Raw genomic sequence first — 22,812 nt, forward strand, 5'->3', positions numbered from 1 at the left:
TGCCGTGAACCTCGCAACAGATGTGGGATACTTACTCTACCATTGGGGTGGGCCAGGAGGGCTTGTCGATGTTTCGTATCGTCAATTTTTCATCCGCGCGAAACGTGTGCATGACACATGTCAGTCGCCGCCGTGGATCGACCAATCATTTTGGCAAGTGGGAAAATGACCCTTGCAGACGTCGTCCGAAAAGGATGAACACCTCGTAAGGCCAATTGGGTAATCGTCCAATATTATTGACCATCTGTGGACCAGGCCCTTGCGAGAACCGAATCATCCACGAAGCTGGGTCGCAGGGAAATAAGACCCCAAGGTAACGAGACCCGTTCGTTCTAAAGGAACGACCTCCTAGCCGGTTGGGAGTGTGATGCTGCGATGGGTCTACAGAAGACGGAACACGGATCAACAGAAACAGCTCTATCGGAGCATTCTGAAGCCTGTGACGATCGATACCCTCCCATGGGATTTAGTCGCGTACGGCCCGCAGCTTTCTCGTTTGTGGCGTCTAGCATGCTGCATGTCTAGAGCCTCAGCTCATTCAAGTGTGTCGCCCCTCAGCCTGGTGATGCCTGTGCATGCTGTCGTCTTACCTGTTTACCATTGTTGTGGCATTGGCGGGTTTGAAAGGCCTCTCCCCCTTGGTCGCATTCATACCTTATTCGACTCTCTCTCTCTCTCTCTCTCTCTCTCTCTCTCTCTCTCTCTTCCGGGCCCTGTTTGCGAAATTTAAGAGTCCATCCCCCGGTACCTGACAACTCGGGGCTGATATTACCACGTGAAACTCGCGACATTAAGGATCCACGGCGGTAACCGAACTGAACAGGACGATGCCATTGGCGCGCGTCCCAGGGAGTGCGTGAGCTTGGCCGGGCTATCCCCACACAGGAACCCCGGATCTCAAACGGCATTGAGCCTTACGTGGGGAGCGTGACTCTATTTTCGGCCGTCTTTCCACCGACAGGACCACCCTTCCTCATCCCCTTCATCCCCCTCATGAGGTCACATCGAAGGAGAGTGTCCGCTGCGCCGGGCCCCTCGTCGGAAGAACAAAAGCAGACCGTACGCGCCCAGTTGTCGTATTGCTGGACCTGCATGCGCTGCCGGCTCACCACCCCCAACACGGCCAACTGAACTCTAGTCCTCTCGAGGAGCGGGCTCCGATCACACCTTTCACGGGTCACGAGAGCAATAAAAGCAGGGCATCGAAAGCATCGGAAGCTTGGCTCCTACCACTTCGAGCGTCGACGTCGTCCTCACTGACGTTTTTGCCTCGGCGTGGATATCGCGGGCCGCAACCCTCTGAGAGCTCACCACCGACGTATATAACAAACCCTACATTTCGAGGATTGCCGGCCGGATCTGCTTCCTCCTCAAGGCACTGGACTGACTTGACTCCCTTTAACCTCGCCACTCTCTTCTCGCCTCCCAGCTTCGTTCGGCTGCTAGCTCGGCTCGCACAAGACCGCATCATGAAGTTCCTCCGTGCCGCCGTCGCCGGCATCGCCAGCCTCCTGTCTCTCCAGGTCGCCGCCGGCCCCGTCGCCTCCCCGGTCGAGGGCCGCCAGGCCTCCGGTACCATCTCGAACAAGGTCATCTTCTCGCCGCCTTCCAACGCCGGCTGGGTCGACCCGCGCGTCCTGTACGCCCGCGCCGTCCAGCTCTCGTCCGGCGACCTGGTCGCCACTTGGGAAAACTACTCCCCCGAGCCCCCCATCGTCTACTTCCCCATCTTCCGCTCCCAGGACGGCGGCGCCACCTGGTCGGAGATCGGCCGCGTCCAGGACACCGTCAACGGCTGGGGCCTCCGCTACCAGCCCATGCTCTACGAGCTCCCCGCAGCCTTCGCTGGTCTCCCGGCCGGCGCCCTCCTGCTCGCCGGCAACAGCATCCCCACGGACCTGAGCCTGACCAAGCTCGATGTCTACGCCAGCACCGACGGGGGAGTCACCTGGAAGTTCCAAAGCGCCATCGCCAGCGGAGGCGAGGCCCGTCCCACCAACGGCCTGACCCCCGTCTGGGAGCCCTTCTTGATGTAAGTCTAGAAACGATACACAAGGACGGACCGTCTCCTTCTCGTGAGCCTCAAGCTGACCGGCCGAACCCGACTAGGCTCCATAACGACAAGCTCATCGCCTACTACGCCGACCAGCGCGACCCCAAGTTCGGCCAGAAGCTCGCCCACGCGACGACGACCGACCTCAAGACCTGGAGCCCCGTCATCAACGACGTCGCCGACACGACCAGCTACGAGGCCCGCCCCGGCATGCCCGTCATCACCAAGCTGCCCAACAACGACTTCATCTTCACCTTCGAGGTCTGCGGCACCGACGGCTGCCGCGTGCACTACCGCGTCACAGCCGACCCCGAGAACGTCCTCGCCGCCGCCGATGTCGCTCTCGTCTCCGACAAGGGCACGCGCCCCGTCAGCTCCCCCTTCGTCGTCTGGACCCCCGTGGGCGGCGCCAACGGCACCATCATCCTCAGCGGCGGCAGCCAGGCCAGCATCTTTGTCAACCGCGCCCTCGGAGACCCGGGCGCCTGGGTCGAGCTCTCCGTGCCCCAGCCCAACGCCTACTCGCGGTCCCTGGCCGTCCTCGGCGACGGCAGCAAGGTCGCCATCATCGGCGGCGGCTGGCTGCCGCCCAGCGCCAACAACCAGGTCAGCGTCAGCGTCGTCGACCTGAAGGCCCTGCTCAAGTTGTAGATGTAGTCAGAATTAGCTAGTTGTAATGTCAATCAAATATTAGATTCGAGTTGACGACACACTGGAGTCCACGCATGGCCAAAGAGTCCCCATCAGATAAAGGAGTGGTTTGTGATGCAACGCACCCAGGAAACCGATCAGCTCCGCCATATGCCAGGACGGATGTTGGCATTTCCCTGGTAGTCTCCGAGACAACTTGCTTGTTGTCTGACGTGTTCATAATTAGATTATATTGCTTTATGCTTGTGCCGCGGCTTCAGAGGCTTATATAACGTCCAGAATATGCCCAACCATCGCTATCGCCTTTTCTTCCTCCAGTCGGCGCGCGACAATCTGGAGGCTGATAGGCATCCCGTGCACGGCAGATGGATCGTCTACGCAGATGGTCAGCCGAGCCCGTCTCACTCGAAAGGGGAAATATCCTTACATTCGGACCGGATGGCAGCGCAGTCGGGTCCTAGAGGCTCTCCAACAGAGTCGGAGAATACGTCGGTACTTTCGTCCGCCGACAACCCCGTGGGGAACGACACGCAGGAGTAGTCCAGCACGTTGAAGACACCGGTGTATCCAACTAGAGAAGAGAGGAAAATGTTAGGCTGGGCGTCTGTAACAGCAGCGTCGCAGAAACAAGAACTTACCATGCCTGAACTGGCCGTTCTTGGCACTCGCAAACGGCGTCGTGGGGCAGAGGATGGCGTCGATGCCGGCGGCGTTCCAGCGATCCAGATACCGCTTCTGGAACCCCGTGCGCTCGATGTGCAGCTGCCACATGTCGTACGTCCCGAGCTCCTTGGCCTCCTCGTACGCCTTCATCTCGGGCCTGAAGGGCTCCCCGGTCTTCTCCAGCTCCTTCTTGATGGAGATGCCGCCGTCGGCGACGAACATGCGACCCAGCAGGCTCAGCCCCTGCGCCTGGTCCCGGGGGTCCCAGTCGACGACCTCGTGGCCGGCCGCCCTCAGCTTCTCGGCGGTCTGCCTGAGCGCGCGGGCGACGGGCGGCGTGGGCCGGACCATGCCGTCGTCCCACATGACGGCGATCTTGAGCTTCTCGGGCAGCCGGACGTCGCGCCAGGGGATCGGGACGCAGCGCGGGTCGTGGAGCCATGTCTGGCGGCCGACGACGGTCTTGCTGTACAGTTCCAGGTCCGTGATCGTGCGCGTCATGGGCCCGTTGACGGACTGGACGGCCTCCTGGCCGCCCATGCCGGAGCGGCAGCCCAGCGTCGGGAAGCGGCCGAAAGAGGGCCGCAGGGTGAAGATGCCCGTGCATGCGGCGGGGATGCGAAGAGAGCCGCCTGCGGGTTTGTCAAAATGAGCTCGCGGGTCTCACATCGCATGAGAGGCCGGAGGGGGGGGGGGGAGGGGGCTTACCAATGTCGGTCCCGATACCGAGAGGGCTTCCCTTCATCGTGATGAGCGCGGACTCGCCGCCGGAGCTTCCGCCGCTGGTGAGGTTCCTGTTCCGCGGGTTCACCGTCCGGCCGAAGACGTTGTTGACAGACTCGGCAATCATCATGGCCGTGGGTACGTTGGTCTTGACGTAGAAGACGGCGCCGGCATCCTCGAGCAGGGCGGCGAGCGAGGCGTCGTACTCGGCAGGGCTGCCGACGTGCGACGCGAAACCCACTGTGGCGTCGAGGCCCTTGAGGTTGAAGTTGTCCTTGAGGGAGATGGGCAAGCCGTGGAAGGGCCCGACGGGCTGCCCGGTGCGCTCGAAGTGCTCGTCCCTGGCCCGCGCCGTCGCGAGCGCGCGGTCAAAGCAAGTTTCAGAGAGGCATTTTGTCTACGTGGAGGGGAGACCGGGTCAGAGAGGAGGCCTGCACGTCGCGGGAGAAAAAAAAAAAAAAGAAAGTCTAGAGCACCCTCGACTCACCAGTTGATGGGCGGCAACCGCGCGCTTGCAGAAGGCCTTTGTGACCTCGAGAGATTTCAGCTGGCCGGAGGCGAGCTTCTGGATGAGCTCGGCGGCCGTGCTCTCAGTGATGGCGAGCTCCGCCTCGGTGAACCAGCCGGACGTCTTGGGCCAGGCCGTGACGTCCGCCTGGGACGCCGGGGGCAGCAGATCCTCGGGAACGAGCCACTCGGAGGGGAACGACGCGACGAGAGATTCGCGCTTCTTGGCGGCCGCCAGCTCCCAGGTCTCGGCTTTCAAGCTTCCCATCATGAACGAGCGTGTTGTCTGTCCGCGTACGTGTAAAGCAGGTTGGGGATAAGATAGGACAGGGGACGTGGGGGGGGGGGGGGGGGGGGGACGACACAAGAAGTAGACAATACTCAGAAGCGACTGGAACCGAGCAGGATCTGTTAAATTATATACTATTTACATGCTGCGACTAACGACGGTCTGGGGATCGTGGCGCAGAGGTGGCCGGACCGCATACCAACCATCGGTGATACGGGTTCCCGACGTCGCACGACGCCGTCGCATCGCACGAGGTCGCGGGGAGAGAAGAGACCGAGTGGCCAGGACGGCGACAGTGCTAACTGAGCCCGCGGGAACTGTAAATGGTGGGGTTGATGACAACGAGGAGGGGGATCGTTCAATAGATAAGATGGCCCGGAAAACATTAAGACTGCGGCGCGCAACACCCATGCGGAACACCCGCTGCTGCCCGCACCAACACTCATCATCGATAAGCGTCTGGTCTCCGGTCCGTGTGGCACACTGAGAACCCCGATGGAGGCGGAGTCGTCTCCGAGTCTCTGGATAATGACATCCAGAGACTTGTCACAGTCCAGCGGAGGGGTCGAAAACACACCCTTTCGAACAGCCGGGGTGACGCTAATTCCCTTTCCGCGCCAGCAAGTCGGATCCGTCCAAGATAGCGTCTGGTAGACCATGCCTATCTCACTCAGGCGCGCGTCATAGGTGCCGTCCGGCGGTTCGGCAGCGGTACCACGTGTTGTGAGTCAAGGGACATACATGGCAGACAAGCCAGCAAGAGTTGGGCTTCGCTGCTGCGCCGGAACCAATGTAGCACGTTCTCTCGACGTCAGCATCGCCGGCCTTCTTTTCCCGTGTGTTGGGGGAGGACGATCGATGGCGGCTTGCATCTTTGGAGATGGGCACAAAAACATAAGACTCTGATGAGAATTTCCCCCTTTTTTCCCCCTTTTTTTCCTTTTTTTTCTTTCTTCTCCATATTCACATGAGCACGCTCGCAAAGTGGGACGCCACTAGCGAATTTCTTCCATTTGTAGTCCAGCGTTAAAAAAAAAAACTAAAAAAAGGAAAAAAAACTAAACTCTGTCAAACCATACCGCCAAACTCCAGTTGCTTTCCAGACCACCAACGCATCAAGAGTCCGTTCATTCATCCCGACCCACGTGTCTACGCCGGTACAGCGCGATACCTGTCCCTATCCTGGAAGCGTATCGGGCGTGCCTGGAAGCTCAGGGGAAGGGGTCTCGTCCCTGCGAACTGCGAGCTGCAAGTCCCGGCCTCGGACGACGTACCCTCCGGAGGATCTGGGTAAGCTTATCATCCCATCCCGGTCCGTTGCCGGGGGTCCAACCGACCGTGGGCAGCAATCTTTCTCGGCAGCGGCCAGATAGGATACAGGTGTTGGGAAAGCTCACAGTGCAACAGGGGCCCATCCAATCAAGGTGCATTCCGACGGGAATCGGCACCAGTGGATATCAGCCCTCGACCGTAATCAAGTGTACGAGATAAGAGCAGCCACACCCCTGCTATTTATTCCTGTGACCAAATTCCTTATCTCTTGGGCGATACCGGCCTCAGTTCAAGTCGCGTCGGCGTCGGGAAGCCAGCTCGCAAACGGGGCCTGGGCTTGGACGTGCTTTACTCATAAGAAGCCGGTCAGACTTCAGCTCAACGTCCAAGGTGAACGGGGTGTGGTGACCGAGTCTGCGCAGTTCCGCCGCCAGTTGGTCGAAGCGATAGTGTAATCCGGCTTTTGCTAACGGGAGGCTCATTGACCGATCGTCCAACATGGCATTCGACAAGGTCCGCCAGTACCTGAGCGCTGAGTATGCGCCGGGAGAGCGCAAGCTCCTCCAAAAGTGTGATTTCTTCATTTTGACGTTCTGCTGTCTGAGTACGTCCACCTCCTCTTCCGTGCCGTGTCTCGAACAGAAAGGCTAACAATTGCAAGGCTACCTGGTGAACTATGTAAGTATTGGAAAGTGAAACCACCGTCCTGGTTCCCCCAAGCGTCGTGCAGCAATGAGCATGTTCTGACCCGGCTGCAGCTTGACCGTTCCAACCTCAACAATGCATACGTCTCTGGCATGAAGGAAGAGCTGGGATTCGTGGGAACCCAGCTCAATCAGATCAACACGTGCTTCACTGTCGGGTAAGGAAAGACGCTGCATCCTCTGCGTGAAGTCTCGTTTCGTTCTCGTAACTGAACCGCCAGTCCAGCTACGTCATCGGACAGGTCCCGTCCAACCTGTCCCTTCACTATGTGAAGCCGAGGATCTGGTTCCCGCTCATGATGGTCGTCTGGGGCGCCCTGACGATGTGCACCGCCAGCGTCCACAGCCCGCAGTCGATCATGGCCATCCGGTTCCTCCAGGGCATCGCCGAGGCGTCGACCTTCGTCGGCACGCACTACATCCTGGGCGCGTGGTACACGGAGCGCGAGCTCGGCAAGCGCAGCGGCGTCTTCACGGCCTCGGGCCTCGCCGGCACCTTCTTCGGCGGCTTCATCCAGACGGGCATCCACAGCAGCATGGACGGCCTGCACGGCCTCAGCGGCTGGCGCTGGCTCTTCGTCATCGACGGCCTGCTGACCATCCCCGTGGCCATCTACGGCTTCCTGTGCTTCCCCGACACCCCGCACACGACGACGGCCTTCTACTTCACCGAGGAGGAGAAGGCCCTGGCGCGGTCGAGGGTGCCCGAGATCCAGGAGAGGTCCCCGCTCACGCTGCGGTTCATGAAGAAGGTGCTCACATCGTGGTACTGGTGGGGGTTCGTCGTGCTCTGGGTCATCGCCGGCGAGACCGAGTCCTTCAGCACCAACGCGCTGCTCGGCCTGTACATGAAGAGCCACCCGGTGAGCAAGTACACGGTGGCGCAGCTCAACAACTACCCGACGGGCGTCGCGGCGGTCGGCATCGCGTCGACGCTCTTCTGGGCGACGCTGACGGACTTTTTCGGCGGCAAGCGCTACCTCGTCGCCTACTTCATCGGCGTCACGGGCGTGGCGACCTCGGCCATGGTCCTCGCGGCGGCGCGGGACCCGACGAGCGCGGCGTCCACGTCGGTCGTGTTCGGCGCCTACTACTGGGCCGGCGCCGTGTACGCGTGCCAGGCCACCTTCTTCGCCTGGTGCAACGACGCGATGAGGTACGAGGAGCCCGTCTTCCGCGGCGTCGTGCTGGCCGGCATGAACCTGGGCAGCAACGTCGTCAACAGCTGGTGGAGCATCATCTTCTACGGCGCCTCCATGGCCCCGTGGTTTACCGTAAGTCGTCCCCCCGGCCCTCAACGAGATTGCGTGGCATGGGACCTTTACTTACCTTTTGTGTGCAGAGGGGCATGTGGGCCATGATCGCCACCTCCATCGCCTTGGTCATCTGGACCATTGGGCTCACCTACATGGCGCGCCGAGAGGAAAAGCGGAGAGTGTTGACCGCGGAGGTGGGCGAGTCGGGGTCGATCACCAAGAACATCGATGCAAAGGACGACAACGATGCTGTTTGATGGCTGCGGCTAGGGATGTAGGATTAATAGAGGCCTACCTAGGTCGAATGAGCCATTCGGAACTCATTATTTGTAAAGAGCCAAAGCTCAACGGACCGTGTCCCGAATGGGACTGCACTGGTGTAACCCAAAGATCCAGCGAAACATGATAGCTGGACTACTGCTGAGTCGAAGTAGGCTGGTAAAGCACCTCTAAGTCTCATTAATGGAAGGAACAGCTCATCAGAGTACATCTTCATCACATAACGCTTAACCCAATGGAAAAAAGTAGTATGTTGAGGAATGGCACGGTGGGAAACAAACCCCTGAGTTGGTCAAGATTCAGTTCTGCGAGATTGCGCACTTGCACGGCGGGGTTTGATGGAGGGAGAAGAGGGTATCTCGAACCCAAGATGGAGTAGCAAAGGCGGAATAAGGCCCGCACTTAGTAGGAAAGATGCGCGGACCCCCTCACCACATCCAACTGTCCTCGAACCGGTGAGTCTCCGTGTCGGACGAGGCCGACATGAGCCTTGATGCAGAGGCTTGAGCACCGAGGCCGGTAGCGTTTGCTCCGCTCCGCAGCTTTGCGGATGCCGGAACCGGCACGGAAAGGACGGAGACGACCCACTGGGCCCGGATAGACTAGCCAAAGCCTCGGAGGGCGAGCTACACTTTTCCAACTTGTCCAAGGCAGCTTGAATGCGTCCATATGATTGCAGTCTTTCCCAATGCCAGAATTAGTGGTTAGAGCCAGGACATGAATCCGGCGTACATGAAACGGTTGCCCCTCAACTAGGCAGTGTTTAAGTGTGAATGCAAGGGTGACGCTACCAAAAAGACTGCTTTTTAACGTTTTCTCTCATTCAGAGACTCTCCGCACAAAAGATTGATGGTTAGCCGAGAGCTGTTAACAACTGCGGGAGGATAACAGACAACCGCCAGGGCGACGTTTAACTTTCATCTGAATAGCTGCCAGCGAGGTTAATCCTGCAGTTGTAAACTTACCTGCAAAGGTTAACCCAAGTTGCACAAAGTCCCCTTCCGTCCACCAGGTAATCATTGACCCTGGTGTTGCAATAATCGCACCATATCCCGTTGCAGACCCCGGCGACTAGACCGACAGGGCGCCGAGTGACCCGGCACCTATGTTCGGAGGGTATTCAGGGTATGGCTATGCGCTCCGCCGAAACGTTGCGACAGGTTAGACGGTATTCTATCAAAATGCGATGCTTCGTCTGGTTCTCTTTTCTCTTTTTCCTTGCTGCCACTCCCCTCAAGCTTTTGCCTTTGGTAGATAGAGATCACTCGGCATTGTGCATCTTATTACAACATTAGACAGTAAACCCGCACTCATTCGTCCGTTCTGATACAACTCGCTCCGATGGCTCCTGTACCATCAGACTACAGTGAGCGTCCGGTCGCAGTTCTCGGGGGCGGGGTCCTAGGTCGCCGCATCGGTGAGCAACAATCTCTGAAATCCGCCTCGACGCGACGGCAGCTGACACAGAACGATAGCTTGCACATGGGCCTCCGGCGGCTACAACGTTCGGGTCCGGGAACCCGACGTCAAGCAGCATCAGCCCTGCCTAGATTACGTCAAGCAGAACATCGACAGCTATCCAGCATCCGGCAGCAAGAGCCCGGGCACGGTCCAGATCTTCGAGGACCTCTCGCCGGCCGTCGAAAACGCCTGGCTCGTCATCGAGGCCGTCCCCGAGAGGATCCAGATCAAGATCGACGTCTTTGCCGAGCTCGAGGCCGCGGCCCCCGCGGACGCTATCCTCGCCAGCAACTCGTCCTCCTACCGATCCTCCGAGATGCTCGCCAAGGTCGGGGACGCGACCAAGACGAGAATCATGAACACGCACTACTACACGCCGCCGACCAACATGGTCGTCGAGCTCATGACGGACGGGCACACGAACCCGGACTACTTCCCCTTCATGTCGGAGAGGCAGAGGGAAGTCGGCACGAGACCGTTCATCGCGCGCAAGGAGTCGACAGGCTTCATCTTCAACCGTCTCTGGGCCGCGATCAAGAGGGAGACGCTGTCGATCCTGGCCGAGGGCGTGTCGAGCCCCGAGGAGATTGATACTCTGTTCTGCGAGCTATACAAGTATGGCGTGGGGCCTTGCAAGCTGATGGATCGTAAGCCTTCCTGTCATACCCTTTTATCGAGTAGGGTGGTGCTGATGCCGCAATAGTGGTCGGTCTCGACACAGTCGCCTTTATCGAGGATCACTACGTCCGTGAACGTGGGCTATCCCCAGAGAACACGGTCGACTTCCTGCGACGCGAGTACATCTCCAAGGGCAAGCTCGGCAACAAGTCAGCCAAGGGCGGCCTGTACCCGCGTCTCCCCAAGCTCCTTGCCCTCGACCTCGCGCTTGCGAATCCCGACGAACGGACCGCGTCCGGGAAGATACTCCAGCTCTCGTCGGAAGGCGACGTGGAACGCGTGCTCGTGGACCGACAGGACGTCCCCGGCGGCATCGACATCGACACGAAGAGCCGACGCATGTTCTGGACTTGCATGGGAACGCCCGGCGAGCCGAACGGCGCCGTCCTCTCGGCGAACTTGGACGGCGGCGATGTGCGGTCTCTCTTCGCCCCCGGGGCCGTCAACACGCCAAAGCAGCTCGTCGTCGAGCCCACGTCGGGGAAGATCTACTTCTGCGACCGCGAGGGCATGCGGGTCTGCCGCGCCGACCTGGACGGCAGCGGCCTGGAAACCCTGGTCGCCGCCGGCCGCGACGCTTCGGACCCCGCGTCTCGGTGCGTCGGCGTCTCGGTGGCGCCGACACTGGGCAAGTTCTACTGGACGCAGAAGGGCGCGCGCGAGTCGAACCAGGGGCGCATCTTCTGCGCCGACATTGAGATGCCCGCGGGCGCGACCCCCGAGGCGAGGGGAGACGTCGCCTGCCTCCTGGAAGACCTGCCCGAGCCCATAGGCCTAGAGGTCGACGAGGAGACCGGCGCCATCTTCTGGGCGGCCCGCGGCGAGACCCCCGGTGTCAACACCCTCAACCGGGCCGGCATCGACCCGAAGACGGGGCTGCTGAGGGCTGAGGGGGCGGACAAATACGAGGTCCTGGCGAGGGATCTCAAGGAGGCGGCCGGCGTCACTCTGGACCGGGAGAACGGCCACGTCTACTTCAGCGACAACGAAGGCAGCATCTACCGCTGCAACGTGGACGGAACGGACAAAAAGAGGGTTTTCTCAGATGATAAACGGACTATTACCGGCATTTCGGTTCTGCGTATCTAGATATGATCTTGGAAGAAGGGAGACTAAGGAGGCGGCTTATTGGTTTGAGGCGGTCGGCAGGGCGTGACGTATAGGTTATAGATATTGTCACGAGTTAGAGCACACAGCAGGGCATATGAGGATTCAGGTCTAAAAGGCTTATTTCTATGTAAGTGTAAGTAACGAAAGTGAGGTCCTATATATAGGGAAGTGAGTGTGAAACACCACGTGCCACAGCACCTGACAGGGCTATTACAGAAGGTGGAAATGCATGAGGCTATCGTGACAGATATCTCGTATAGATTAGACACGATGATTTATGATTCTTGTTGGACTCACAATCAACTGCCTTGGTGTCTCTTGCCCGTCATGCGCCTATGCCTTTCTTTGAGCTGACTTTCTACATAATCTCTAATGGGTTCCCTCTCTGCGCGCCCTCTTCTTGTTCGCCAGCCTGGCTGCTTGCTGACCACCACCTATCAGGCTGCACAAAGATGCAAGGGTTATGGTACAAGTAGAAATAGCCTGTTGTATTTACTACATACAGCGTGCATTCTGTAGTCGGCCTTCTCAGTAAAACCTTGATAGCAACGCGCCGAGAAGTCCGGATACATAAGTAAAGCTCATAGGTTTTATACCACTCCGGCGTCTTCCATCCCATCGCCAACGTCAACGTCATTTTCGTCTCCCATATTTCTAAAAGCAGATGGAGTCCACCGCACAAAACGCTCTGCATTACCAGACTGACCTCTCGTCCATGGGATGGTTCCACTTGCTTATACTGGAACCTCCAGCCGAACGTCGAGAACCTTTGGTCTGCCGTCTCGTGACCCAAAAGATGGGCCAATCTTTGGCATACGAAGCTTTGTCGTACGCCTGGGGCGACTCGAAGATCTACGAGTCTATTATGATGGACGGGCGGCCTTTTCTCATTCGAAAGAGCCTCCACCAGCTACTTGCGGCGCTGAGAAGCGTCTCCTCTGAGCGCAAGGTCCTGTGGGTGGACGCGATCTGCATCGACCAGGGCAGCGTCGCCGAGCGGAACCTCCAGGTCCGGCAGATGAACTGCATCTACGCTGGCGCCGCGCTCGTAGACGTGTGGTTGGGCGAGCCCGCACCGGAAGGCTCCGGCCGCGGAATCGACCTCCTGCGCACCTTTGAGAAGGCCTCCCCGGATGGATTGGGGCCCCCCGGGGGAAGAGAGCATGACTGTTGAAGGGTTCAGACGCCTGCACAGCCGCTTCTTGGCGGCACTCGGAGACGACGTGTCAACATCGGGCCTCGGAGACGCCCTGAATCTCCTCCAGAGGCCGTGGTGGACGAGGATGTGGACGTTGCAGGAAAGCGTCCTGTGCCGCAACGTAGGGTGCTGGTGCGGCCAGGATCCACTGCCGATTTGCTGTTTCTGGGAGTTTGCGTGTTTCATCTACGGCTCCATGGACTTCGGCATCTGGAACGGGCCGGCCATCGACGCTTTCCCGGTTGCCGTCGTGGGTTCCTGATCTCCAAGGACACTCGGAAGCCGGGAGCGACAGTTTTGATTCGTTGTCGAAACCCGTTTGGACCAGAACGAGAAAATGTTTCGACGCATCGTCATCGTCGACGTCGACGACGACGACGGCCGATCACCCGCAGTTTGAAACCCAAGCCGACGACTCGATACTCGTCGTGCAAGGGATAGCGTTCGACAGAGTCAAAGCCATCGGTGACAAGAGCCCGGGTTGGGGCTCGTGCCTTTCCACTGGCGAGGCCCACGGGCCGTGGAAAGAAGCGATGCGGGCATGTTTACGCCGCTGGCGGAGCACGATCACCCAGGGAGACGGAGGCTATCTGACCGGCGAGTCTCGGGTGAGGGCTTTCTGGAGGACGGTGTTTGTCGACCTCAAGCAAGGGAGCGCTGACGGGTGCCGACGCCTCGGACCTTCTGACTTGCTGTCGCTGCCGAGGTTCGAAACCGACCAGGGCTTAGCAGACTTGTTGAAGGCGTGGGAAGACCCGAGGCGGCCCAGCTTACGACAATTACGACTCATTGAACGGTTGAACCGAAGGTTTTTCATCACCGACAAGGGATACTTCGGGCTGGGGCACTTTTCTTTGGAACTCAGAGACGCAGTGTGTATCATATGTGGAGGGGTTGTGGTTTACGGCCTCCGGGAAATGCCCAAGGAGCGCTGGCGCTACGTGGGAGAACGGTGAGTCGAGAGGACGGGTTGAAATGCTGGCAGAAGCAAGCGATGCAGCTTTCTTACCCTTGCCAACTCTCCTGTATTCCATTCGCGTACCGATGCTGACGAGTCTTGCAATTATGTTGATGGTGTCATGGATGGAGAGATTATAAGAGCCGCTGCGTTCGATAGAACACCCTGTCAGACGTTCGAGATAGAGTAACAGAGTGCTTCTCGTAGGAAGACTGCTCAAGGCTACGTCGAACACCTTGTTTATTGTGGAAGTTTATACAGCGTAGAGAAGCAAGCATCTAACAGACATCACGCCACTTCTGCATGTGGATGTGCGATGCTTTAAGAACAACGCCTCTGCACTGGGCGCACGTCCCGGTCGATTGTGTCTATCATACATGGCTTTCATTACAAGCAGGCCAGCACAGCTGACCACGAGCACGCCACACGCCGTCGCTTCATTTCACGGCATAGCTGACCTTGGAGTTCCCCTTGCTCCTCGAAATCTTCTTGACCACCGTCTCCCCGCACAGGTCGGTGGAGTCGACGTGGGTGCCGCCGCAGGGGTACACCTCGGCGCCGACGATCTCGACGACGCGGAACTTCTCGCCGGGCGGCGCGGGCCCGCGGGCGGCGGGGACGAGGCGCCCGAGCCCGCGGCGGTGGAAGTCGTCCTCGTCCCAGAAGGCGACGCGGACGGGCATGGCGGCGGCGACGTAGGCGTCGACGCGGGCCTGGATGGGCGCCCTCCAGCGGCCGTCGATGGAGCCGGCGAACTCGCACGAGGCGGCGCCGGGGAAGTGCGAGGCCTTGAGCTCGTCGAAGCCCTCGACCTCGGCCTCGAGCAGGTGCCGCACGGCGGCGCCGAGGACGTGGCCGGCCGTGTGCAGCCGCGAGTGGAGCAGCCGCTTGTCGGCGTCGATGGCCTGCTCGACCTCGTCGCCGGCCCGGAAGGGCGCGGCGCCGCCGTCGCGGAAGCGGCCAAAGTGCAGCACCCGGCCGTCGCGGACGGCGTCCATGCGGGCCGAGGCGACGGCGAAGGACGCGCCGGCGGGCGTCGACATGGCGCCGACGTCCGAGGGCTGGCCGCCGCCCTGGGGGTGGAAGATGGTCTGCTCCGTGACGACGACGTGGTCCTCGTCGCAGCCGTCCTTGTAGAGCTGGCGGTTGGCCTCCTCGAGCTCGGCGAAGGGGCGGACGGCGGTGACGACGGTCTTGAGCGTGTGCAGCTTGGCGTTGTGCTGGAAGGCGAGATATGTCCGGGCCGCTGCTGACGCCATCTTGCGCAACGAGTGATGCGAGGTTTCTCTGGCCCTTGGAATCGCCTCCGTCGTCAGACTCGAGGTAAAGCAGATGTCTATATATGCCGCAGTATGTGTTCCTGCTGCTCTCGACTGTTCCAGCGGCTTCTACTGCATCGTTTGACACGAAGGGCGTAACATGTCAAGTCGTGATGAAATGCGGTCCAAAAGGGCGCATCGTCAAGCATTCGAGTGGGTCCATTGATGGCTCGTGCACTTTCCCGCCAAATCCGCCATGTTGTCGTGAGGACAAGACACCTTCTTTTCAACAACGCCTCATGACCACGCAGCGTTGTGGCCGTACTGGATGAAGTTGTGAGAAGATTTTTGAGATGCAGGTTCGTTTCTATGAGATGGATTGCCGGGTAACCTTGGGACAGTGAACAATGCCAGCCTCGCTGTTCCGCTCTCACGACAAGAGCATGCATGTTTCAAAACAGGTACATTATTCATGATCCATCACTCGACTGCTGGTTAATTATAGATGGGTTGAATTTGATGGAGCATCGGCCGGAGAACTCGCCACTTGGTTTATCTGATCGCGACGAGCCTGTAGTTGTGACAGCGTTGGTAGGTCTACCGAGTTATCTCACTCTTCTCTCACATGCAGCCGCAGTCATCAGTTACCTTGGTTAGTATTTTCCTTGCCATGGTTGAAACAATGCATAATCTGCAACCATGAAGGACCCGTTGATACAAGCCCTTACTCATTTGATTTTATAACAGCCAGACCTTCCGACCATCGCCAACGTCAAGCTCCCCCTCCATCATCTCGTCGTCCTGCCCGCAAGCCCGTCGTAAACACCGCCAACTATCCGCATCAAGCTGACGGAAGAGCACGACGCCAACCCTTCTAAAGCGATCCTCCCCGGCCCTCTCGACGAGGAGTGCGCTTCCCGAGTAGTGCGTGCCGAATATGTCCTCCTCCTCGAGGTACCCCTCGTCGGGGACCCAGTCGCCCAGCTCGTCGCACACCTCCTTCGAGACCGCCAGCAAAAGGAGCTCGCACGGGGCGCTCTTCTCGCGGGGTCGGGAGTCCGGAAAGGCTTCCACGACGGCGTCGTCCTGCGTCACGCCCTCGACGGCCACCGTCCACTCCCCGTCCTCGGCAGCCGCCTGCTGGAGGGTGCCCTTGCAGATGTGCGCCCGAACGGCGATTTCGTTGCACAGAAGCTCCGACGGTATGTCTGCGTTGCGCCCCTTCTTCGCGACATCCTTGCTGCCGGGACCTGGGTTTCTAGACCCGGAGTCCTTGGGTTCGTCCCTTCCGATCCCCGTCTCGGTCTGTGCAGGCCCTTGGAAAGTGTCTTTGGCGTCCGGTCCTTTGATTTTGAGGCCCCCCTCTCTCCCCAGACCGGGCTGCTTATCCAGGTCCTCGTGGTCCTTCACGTCAGAAGACTCCTCCGGGATCGGAGCAAAGGCGATGGTGGCCTTCGCCGCGACCTTCCTGGACATCTTGGTCGACGTCTCCTCCAGCTTCCTCGCCATAATTACGAGCTCCTCCTTCCACGAGGCCGAGTGCTCCCCCTCGAACCGTCCAAAGATGGCGTTCTTCAGCAGGAACCTGAGAGCGCCCCCATCGTGCCCCGACGCGATATAAAACCGCGGCAGGTCCGGGACCGGCGGCGCAACCTCCACGGCGCCTTTCGCAGACGCCCACGACCAGGACGGGAACCCGCCGCCGGCGCTTCCTCCCTTCTCGCCCGCCTTCCGGCCATCTGCCACCCGCCACGCGAGCTGCTCGTGCAGCCCGTTCGTCCACAGGCCGGCGCCGTACTCCTCGCCCAGGGCGTCCCGCACGAGCTTCGCGACGCCCCACACGGCGGCCAGCCTGTCGCTGGGGAAGGTCAGGTCGCAGCCGGTGTAGGCGTGCACGGCGTCCGTCCAGAAGCCGCGGATCGAGTCCGCCGTCGAGCCGGCCAGGGACGGCACGGAGAGCGCGGCGTCCTGGAGCTGGCGGCGCCAGCTGCGGTGGGTGGCGGCGGCGGCGGCGTCGTCGAGGGCCGCAGGGAGGCCGTCGGGCAGGCTCTCGGACGCGCTCAGCGCCGCGCAGTCCCAGAACACCTGGCCCGCGCCGAAGTGGAGGAGGCGTGGGGAGAGGAGCCTTTCTACGAAAGGGGGGGGAAAGGGTCTGTGAGCGATGTTTCGCGCGGCCTATGTGACCGAGTGGGAGAGGGGGGGGTAGATCGACGTACCTTGGAAGACCCAGCCGCGGGTATAAAGATGGCGGCTCAGAAGGCCTCTGTCCCAGTGGTCGTGCTCCAACACCCTCCAGACCGCGTCGCCAAACACCCTCGACGGCGCGCGGCCGGCGTAGTAGACGGGCGCGAAACCGGGCCGCCGCGGCCGCGGCCGGAACAGGCCCTCGGTGTGGTTCCTGGAGTCGGCGGCGGCGATGTTGCAGAACGAGTTGCGGTAGACCTTGTGCATCAGCGGCGCCTCGGCCTTCCAGTCCTCGACGTGGGCGCCCTCGGACCCCTTGCCCTGGATGATGCAGAGCGAGTCAATCCAGACGTAGCGCTGGCCCAGCTGCCGGACGACGCGCAGCGCCTGCGCGAAGGTGGCGTTGCTGCTGATCCCGCGACTGCCGCCCTCGGCGTCGTCCTGCCACGGCACGCCGCGGGTCGTGAAGGCGGCGAGGTTGGCCTCGGTGAGCTGGACAAAGGCCCCGTCGCCCCAGCAGTGGCTCAGCGTGAGGTAGGGCGCGCGGATGGGGGTCTCGTTCGTGTCGACGACGCGGACGTGTGACGGCGGCCAGGCGGCGGCGGCGGCGTCGTCGTCGTCGTCGTCGTCGTCGTCGTCGTCGTCGTCGTCGTCGTCGTCGTCGTCGTCGTCGTCGTCGTCGTCGTCGTCGTCGTCGTCCCCGGGGGGCCCGACGTCCAGGACGCGCGTGGGCACGAAGTCGCGGCTGGCGTGGCGCCTGGTGCACTCGGGGTGGTGGTTGACGCAGTCGTCCATCCACGCCCTCATTTGCCTCAGCGTCTGGTCAGAGTCCGTGCCGGCGCCTAGATTTGTTTCATCAAGGTCCGTCTCGAAGTCTGGATCATGCTTATGATTAGCGCATTTGGGTGGCCACAGGAGACATATTCTTTTTTTTTTTTTAATAATTTTTCCCTCTCCTTTGTTTTTTGATGAACTGGGCCGGCCCCTCACCATCTTTGGGATACATGTGGAACTGCACATCTGGGAGATGTTCGCTCCTCTTGGCACCATCACTCCTGCCGGGCACCGGCCTGAACCTGACAGAGACGTGGCTCTGCGTGTCCCTGGTCCTGTACGCCTGACGGATGTTCCAGCGGTACACGGCGTTGATGTCGTGGTCGCTGTCAAACCAGGGGCTCAAGCTCCCGAGCTCCTCGGCAAGCCGCGTGCAGAAAAGGCACCCCGATCGCACCGAGGCCTCGAAGGAGGCTGCGTGCCGGTGGTGGTAGTCCCATCTCCGTTCGGACTCGAGCACAGTGGAGCGGCAGAACTCGCAGATCATCTCTGATGGGAGTTGTCGCGAGTGGCGGCTCACGGGAAGAGGTACACGAGGATTACCGTGTGTCTAAACCCGCGAGTGCGGGGGTGAAGCAGCACGGCGCGAGATTTTGAGTCGAAGCTGACGAGCAGGCAGACGTGGTGTTGAGGCAAGTAAGCAACGCAGGAGTGGGGTTACATAAAGAGTCTCTAGCAGGGGTTGTAATTGGATGGAGGACTACGGCAAGGGGGGGGAGGGGTTCGACACAGACTTTATTCTCGCGATGCCGCCTCTCTTGAACATTGTCACCTCCTCGGCATGCGGTAGCAATTATGATATTTCGGTAAGCTAACGATCGGTGGGATATGAACAGTGGGATTGTTGCCAACGACGGCCTCTGGACAAGACAAATCCGCTTGCTACGTAGTAAACCGAAAGTGACGTGCGGTAACATGCCGGGTCCTAATCATCCCATCGGTGCTGTCGCCTCGGCTGAAATCGATATCTGGTGAAGGCAATGTCTTCAGAAGCCCAGCGGGCCGATTGGTAGTCCCGTTGCGATAAGCAGAGAAAAAAAGAAAAAAGAAAAAAAAAAAAAAACATGCGTACGCGCGACTTTGCGGTCGGGTATGAAACCAATATCCAAAACAGGAGACGGTACGGTCTTATTCATCACATCTGCATATGTTTCCTGCGCGATGCTCTCCCAGTCAACTCAAATGGTGGGAAAGCGGTGCTATCCCTACTTCTCCATCATCGTCATCATCATCTCTCTCAGTCGGAGACCGGCCCGGATGAGGTCCAGAGGGTGACTGGACCAGGTCGCGGGGAGTTCCCGGACAACATGGGCCGGGTCTTCCTCTCGGCATCTGCTTGCACGCATTTTCATCATGCAGTGAGGGCCAGCATGGACAGAATGCACGCGGCGACGCCGAGTGATGCCGAGGCCGAGAAGGTGGACCCAGCGGAAGCGCCATTGGGCCCCGACGACGACTTGGTCTGGTTACAAGCGATGAAGCCGTTGCGGTCGGTGGCGCCGCTGTGCGTCATGGTGCCGACGTAGACACAGCTTCCGCGGTAGTTGGGGTCGAGGATGACGCGGTCGGGGCCGGGAGATCCTGAGGGCACGTGTTAGCAGGTGCGATCGTGTTGCAACGACGTGCACGAAGGAGGATCGGGAGCAAAAGACCTACGTCCGGTGTAGTTTCCAGAGGGGATGATGGGGAACTCCTGGTAGGGCCCGGCGGTGGCGAGGACGAGGTTCTCGCGGTTGTTGAAGCGGTGGGGGTACTCGCTGGTGCCGACCTGCTCGCCGGCGAAGTAGAGGCGGCAGCCCTCGGCGGTGGCCTCCTCGATCTGTTGCCGGGTGTAGCTGTTGTCGCCGCAGATGGCTTTGCTGATGGAGATGACGCCCTCGCGCTTCTCGAGCTCTTGGTCGGAGGCGAGGACGGAGTCGGCGACGGCGAAGACGGCGCAGAGGGAGAGGAGGAAGGCAGGCTTGAGGCAGACCATGATGGGCGACGGCGCTGTGCGTGTATGTGTGTGTGTGTGTGTGGGTGCGTGGGTGCGTGTAAGAGTGAGGTTCGTGAAGAGTCAGGAAATGAAGAGTGAGGTTTGTGAAGTTGGTGAAATGGACGAGCGAGACAGACTCGTCGTGGATGAGATGCCGGGATATGAAGGCGAGTCTCGTGCCGCGGCGAGGACGTTGACAAGCGTCCGAGAAGGTTTTGCCGATGGAACGGCTCCGTCAATGCCGCGATGGGAACAAATAGACGAAGGAGGAATATAAGAACAATCTGGAGGGGAAACAAGGGGGAAGAGGGCCGGGCCGCGATACCAAAGAACGACGAACTGGCCTTGTTTGTTTGACTGACGAAGAGGGTGGGGGGAGGTTTCGAGGACGGAATGAAACTTCGAGATAACTGCCCGGATTGGATGAATTGAGTAACTTTGCTCGGCACGGCGCCCAATTGCCGTCCGCCAAGTCGGGAGATGCTCCGTTCATCTCTACATTCAACAATACACACCAGATACAAGCCCGCTTCAGATCCAACATCTGTTATTCTTGTCTTTCAGGCGGCCAAGGCCTGATGCTCGCATGCGAAGCCATTCTGGGCTCGAGGAGCAATGCAATGCAACAAGACAGAGAGGGATGGATACCTAAGGCCTGATGATTTACGGTGCATGAACCTGAACCCGAACCACAACCTGAGTTACATTACCTACATCGTAGTTACTTATGTACGGTAGGTAACTAACCAAGGGACCAAAGGCGACACATGCTGGGGTGTCACGTGCACCAAGGTTCGCATTGAACCGTTGCTTGGCTAGGAATAATAAGCTTGCTTACGGATATTTGCAAAGGAAAGAAGCGATGCGATGCTTTGCATTTTGGATTTGCAGAGGCCGCCGACCCCCACTCTTTCTCGTAACTGCGTGTGCTCTTATTGGCCCTTGGCCCTTGGCCCCTTTCTTGCAGCGCTTCTTTCCTGGGGAGTTCTGGACGAGCAGAACGGCAGGAGCCAATCGACTGAAGGCAAGCACTAGTGTCCCATAGCGAGGACGGAAGGAAGAGGCGCAACGGAAGAACTAAGCTGCCAAACGTCGATTGGTGGGTAGTAAGTAGTACAGGTACGGGTTCAAACACGTTCCTTCCTTATGTACAATGAACGACCTTGAGTGGGTCCGCCTTGGATACGTACCTTGGTGATTACCTTCCTTGGTACTAGTAAATGCCTTCCTTCCTTCCTACCTGGTCAGACACTACTTGTCTTGGGAAACTTCCACCAACGCCGCAGACTCAGCCTCAGCCATACCCGTCGACCTGAACGACAGGCGCGACGGGGTTTGCGTGTTTGTCGTTCCTGCTTTTGCTGTCTGCACCTCCCCGCTGCCTCCTCCCCCACCCCCACCCGCGCGGAGTCGACGCCACACAGTGCGTCGTCGCCAAACACGGCTCTCGACGCTGGCGACGTCAGTGAAGCAGCGCTGCCTCCCTCGTCCAAAGTTTCCATCTTCCGTTTGCGACATCGCCATAAAGCCGCCATCGACACTACTAGCACCGGTGCCGCCGTCAGTCTGTCACATCTGTCGCCTTCACCTTCACCGTTCCAGTCATCCTTCATCTCAACTTCTTCTAACCATCCCGCGCATTCTCTCTCCTCATTACCCCCCCACCACTCAAGATACCCCCAGAATGAGCGTAGATGCTACCATCGCGGCGCTGCCCGCCTACAAGACTCTCGACGCCTTCGTCAAGTCCGGTGCTACCGACGGAAAGGCCCTCGACGACACGGTCCAGGAATTTAACACCCTTGCAAAGAGTTCCCAGTCCGACATTGAGGACTTCCTCTGGGACACGTATAATGCCGTCTTTGCTGTCGCCAAGCAAACCTCTCCCGAGAAGCAGGGTCCCCTGGTCCATTTTCTGCAACGCCTGCGCAACACCACGGTCACCGCCTCGGACGGCCAGCCTCTCAAGCTGAGCAACCAGGTTGTCTGGAAGGATCTTACCACCTTTGGCTGGGTCGCCCGTGACTTGTGGAACTTTGGTACGTTGCTCATTTAACACTTTTCTCTCAAGATACTCCATTACACGACATTAATGCTTGGCACTCGTCTTGAATAACCAAAGGCACTAACCATCTGCTAGACGCTCTTGACACATCCGCATCCAAGGACGAAAAGACAGCCTGGGACAACCTCTCCGCCCTCGCCGCCCAACTGACGGCTCGCGCCGACCTCAACAACCCCCAGGACCCCTTTGACTTCTCCCTCTACGGCCTCTGGGCCCTGCGCACCGCCTTTGAGGAAGAACACCCCGCCGGCGCAGATGTCGCTGCCGCTGTGAGGCAAGCCTACCTCTGGATCACCTACTCCGGTGATGCCCTGCAGAATTTGAGCGCCAAAAACCGCAACTTCGAAGCCAAGTCGGGCAAGGCCGGCGCCAAGTTCGGCGACCGCGAATGGAAGGGCTTGAACGAGGAGAGGTGGAGCGCATGGGCCGAGGCGTTCGCATCGGCGCACGCCTCGCTGGGGGACGAAGAAGTCAAGGGTCTTGCCGCGAAGGCGGCCGAGCGTATGAAGAGCAAATGAGCGGCTGAGACCACTGGGGACTCTGAAAGAAAATCAAATAACTGGAAATACAACCAACCAAGCTACGAAAATAATGAGACAATACCCGCATATAATGACTCCATTTATGTCTCCCCCCCCGCGAATCGGCGATATGCTCACAACAGAGTAATAGGAATGTTCCGAGAATCTTCCT

General features: G+C 59.4%; 9 protein-coding genes across 9 annotated transcripts; 5 read left to right on the forward strand and 4 right to left on the reverse strand.

The window, feature by feature from the left end:
* Positions 1–1,469: 1,469 nt before the first annotated feature.
* On the forward strand, positions 1,470–2,704 carry LY79DRAFT_506248 (family 93 glycoside hydrolase; the record flags this gene model as incomplete). The annotated part of the gene is made up of 2 exons (XM_060553704.1): positions 1,470–2,032; positions 2,110–2,704. 2 exons carry the CDS (start codon positions 1,470–1,472, stop codon positions 2,702–2,704), a joined length of 1,158 nt encoding a protein of 385 aa, XP_060419134.1.
* Positions 2,705–2,836: 132 nt separating this feature from the next.
* LY79DRAFT_288239 (amidase) lies at positions 2,837–4,935 on the reverse strand. Its single transcript, XM_060552189.1, has 5 exons — positions 4,578–4,935; positions 4,076–4,487; positions 3,343–3,999; positions 3,132–3,275; positions 2,837–3,078 (listed from the first exon to the last, which is right to left on the reverse strand). Exons 1-5 carry the CDS (start codon positions 4,866–4,868, stop codon positions 2,969–2,971), a joined length of 1,614 nt encoding a protein of 537 aa, XP_060419135.1. The 5' UTR covers positions 4,869–4,935; the 3' UTR covers positions 2,837–2,968.
* A 1,721-nt stretch (positions 4,936–6,656) lies between these two features.
* On the forward strand, positions 6,657–8,375 carry LY79DRAFT_666156 (major facilitator superfamily transporter; the record flags this gene model as incomplete). The annotated part of the gene is made up of 5 exons (XM_060563177.1): positions 6,657–6,762; positions 6,820–6,836; positions 6,917–7,020; positions 7,089–8,136; positions 8,205–8,375. 5 exons carry the CDS (start codon positions 6,657–6,659, stop codon positions 8,373–8,375), a joined length of 1,446 nt encoding a protein of 481 aa, XP_060419136.1.
* A 1,083-nt stretch (positions 8,376–9,458) lies between these two features.
* LY79DRAFT_624090 (3-hydroxyacyl-CoA dehydrogenase) lies at positions 9,459–11,753 on the forward strand. Its single transcript, XM_060562082.1, has 3 exons — positions 9,459–9,814; positions 9,873–10,505; positions 10,562–11,753. The coding sequence occupies exons 1-3, from the start codon at positions 9,739–9,741 to the stop codon at positions 11,623–11,625; spliced, it is 1,773 nt and encodes a 590-aa protein (XP_060419137.1). The 5' UTR covers positions 9,459–9,738; the 3' UTR covers positions 11,626–11,753.
* A 931-nt stretch (positions 11,754–12,684) lies between these two features.
* Positions 12,685–13,303, forward strand: LY79DRAFT_539153 (uncharacterized protein). The gene has a single exon (XM_060556793.1). The coding sequence runs from the start codon at positions 12,780–12,782 to the stop codon at positions 13,104–13,106; it is 327 nt and encodes a 108-aa protein (XP_060419138.1). The 5' UTR covers positions 12,685–12,779; the 3' UTR covers positions 13,107–13,303.
* Positions 13,304–14,239: 936 nt separating this feature from the next.
* LY79DRAFT_506137 (Threonyl/alanyl tRNA synthetase) lies at positions 14,240–15,061 on the reverse strand (the record flags this gene model as incomplete). Its single annotated transcript, XM_060553691.1, has 1 exon — positions 14,240–15,061. The coding sequence occupies one exon, from the start codon at positions 15,059–15,061 to the stop codon at positions 14,240–14,242; it is 822 nt and encodes a 273-aa protein (XP_060419139.1).
* Positions 15,062–15,799: 738 nt separating this feature from the next.
* Positions 15,800–18,566, reverse strand: LY79DRAFT_506468 (heterokaryon incompatibility protein; the record flags this gene model as incomplete). The annotated part of the gene is made up of 3 exons (XM_060553723.1): positions 15,800–17,190; positions 17,278–18,120; positions 18,236–18,566. The coding sequence occupies 3 exons, from the start codon at positions 18,564–18,566 to the stop codon at positions 15,800–15,802; spliced, it is 2,565 nt and encodes an 854-aa protein (XP_060419140.1).
* Positions 18,567–19,430: 864 nt separating this feature from the next.
* Positions 19,431–20,054, reverse strand: LY79DRAFT_506175 (ribonuclease; the record flags this gene model as incomplete). Its single annotated transcript, XM_060553696.1, has 2 exons — positions 19,431–19,660; positions 19,736–20,054. 2 exons carry the CDS (start codon positions 20,052–20,054, stop codon positions 19,431–19,433), a joined length of 549 nt encoding a protein of 182 aa, XP_060419141.1.
* Positions 20,055–21,738: 1,684 nt separating this feature from the next.
* Positions 21,739–22,637, forward strand: LY79DRAFT_576163 (uncharacterized protein; the record flags this gene model as incomplete). Its single annotated transcript, XM_060559771.1, has 2 exons — positions 21,739–22,093; positions 22,195–22,637. The coding sequence occupies 2 exons, from the start codon at positions 21,739–21,741 to the stop codon at positions 22,635–22,637; spliced, it is 798 nt and encodes a 265-aa protein (XP_060419142.1).
* Between the last annotated feature and the right edge of the window lie 175 nt (positions 22,638–22,812).

Source organism: Colletotrichum navitas (assembly GCF_030913465.1).
Source record: "Colletotrichum navitas strain CBS 125086 chromosome Unknown LY79scaffold_5, whole genome shotgun sequence".
Taxonomy (NCBI): Eukaryota; Fungi; Ascomycota; class Sordariomycetes; order Glomerellales; family Glomerellaceae; genus Colletotrichum; species Colletotrichum navitas.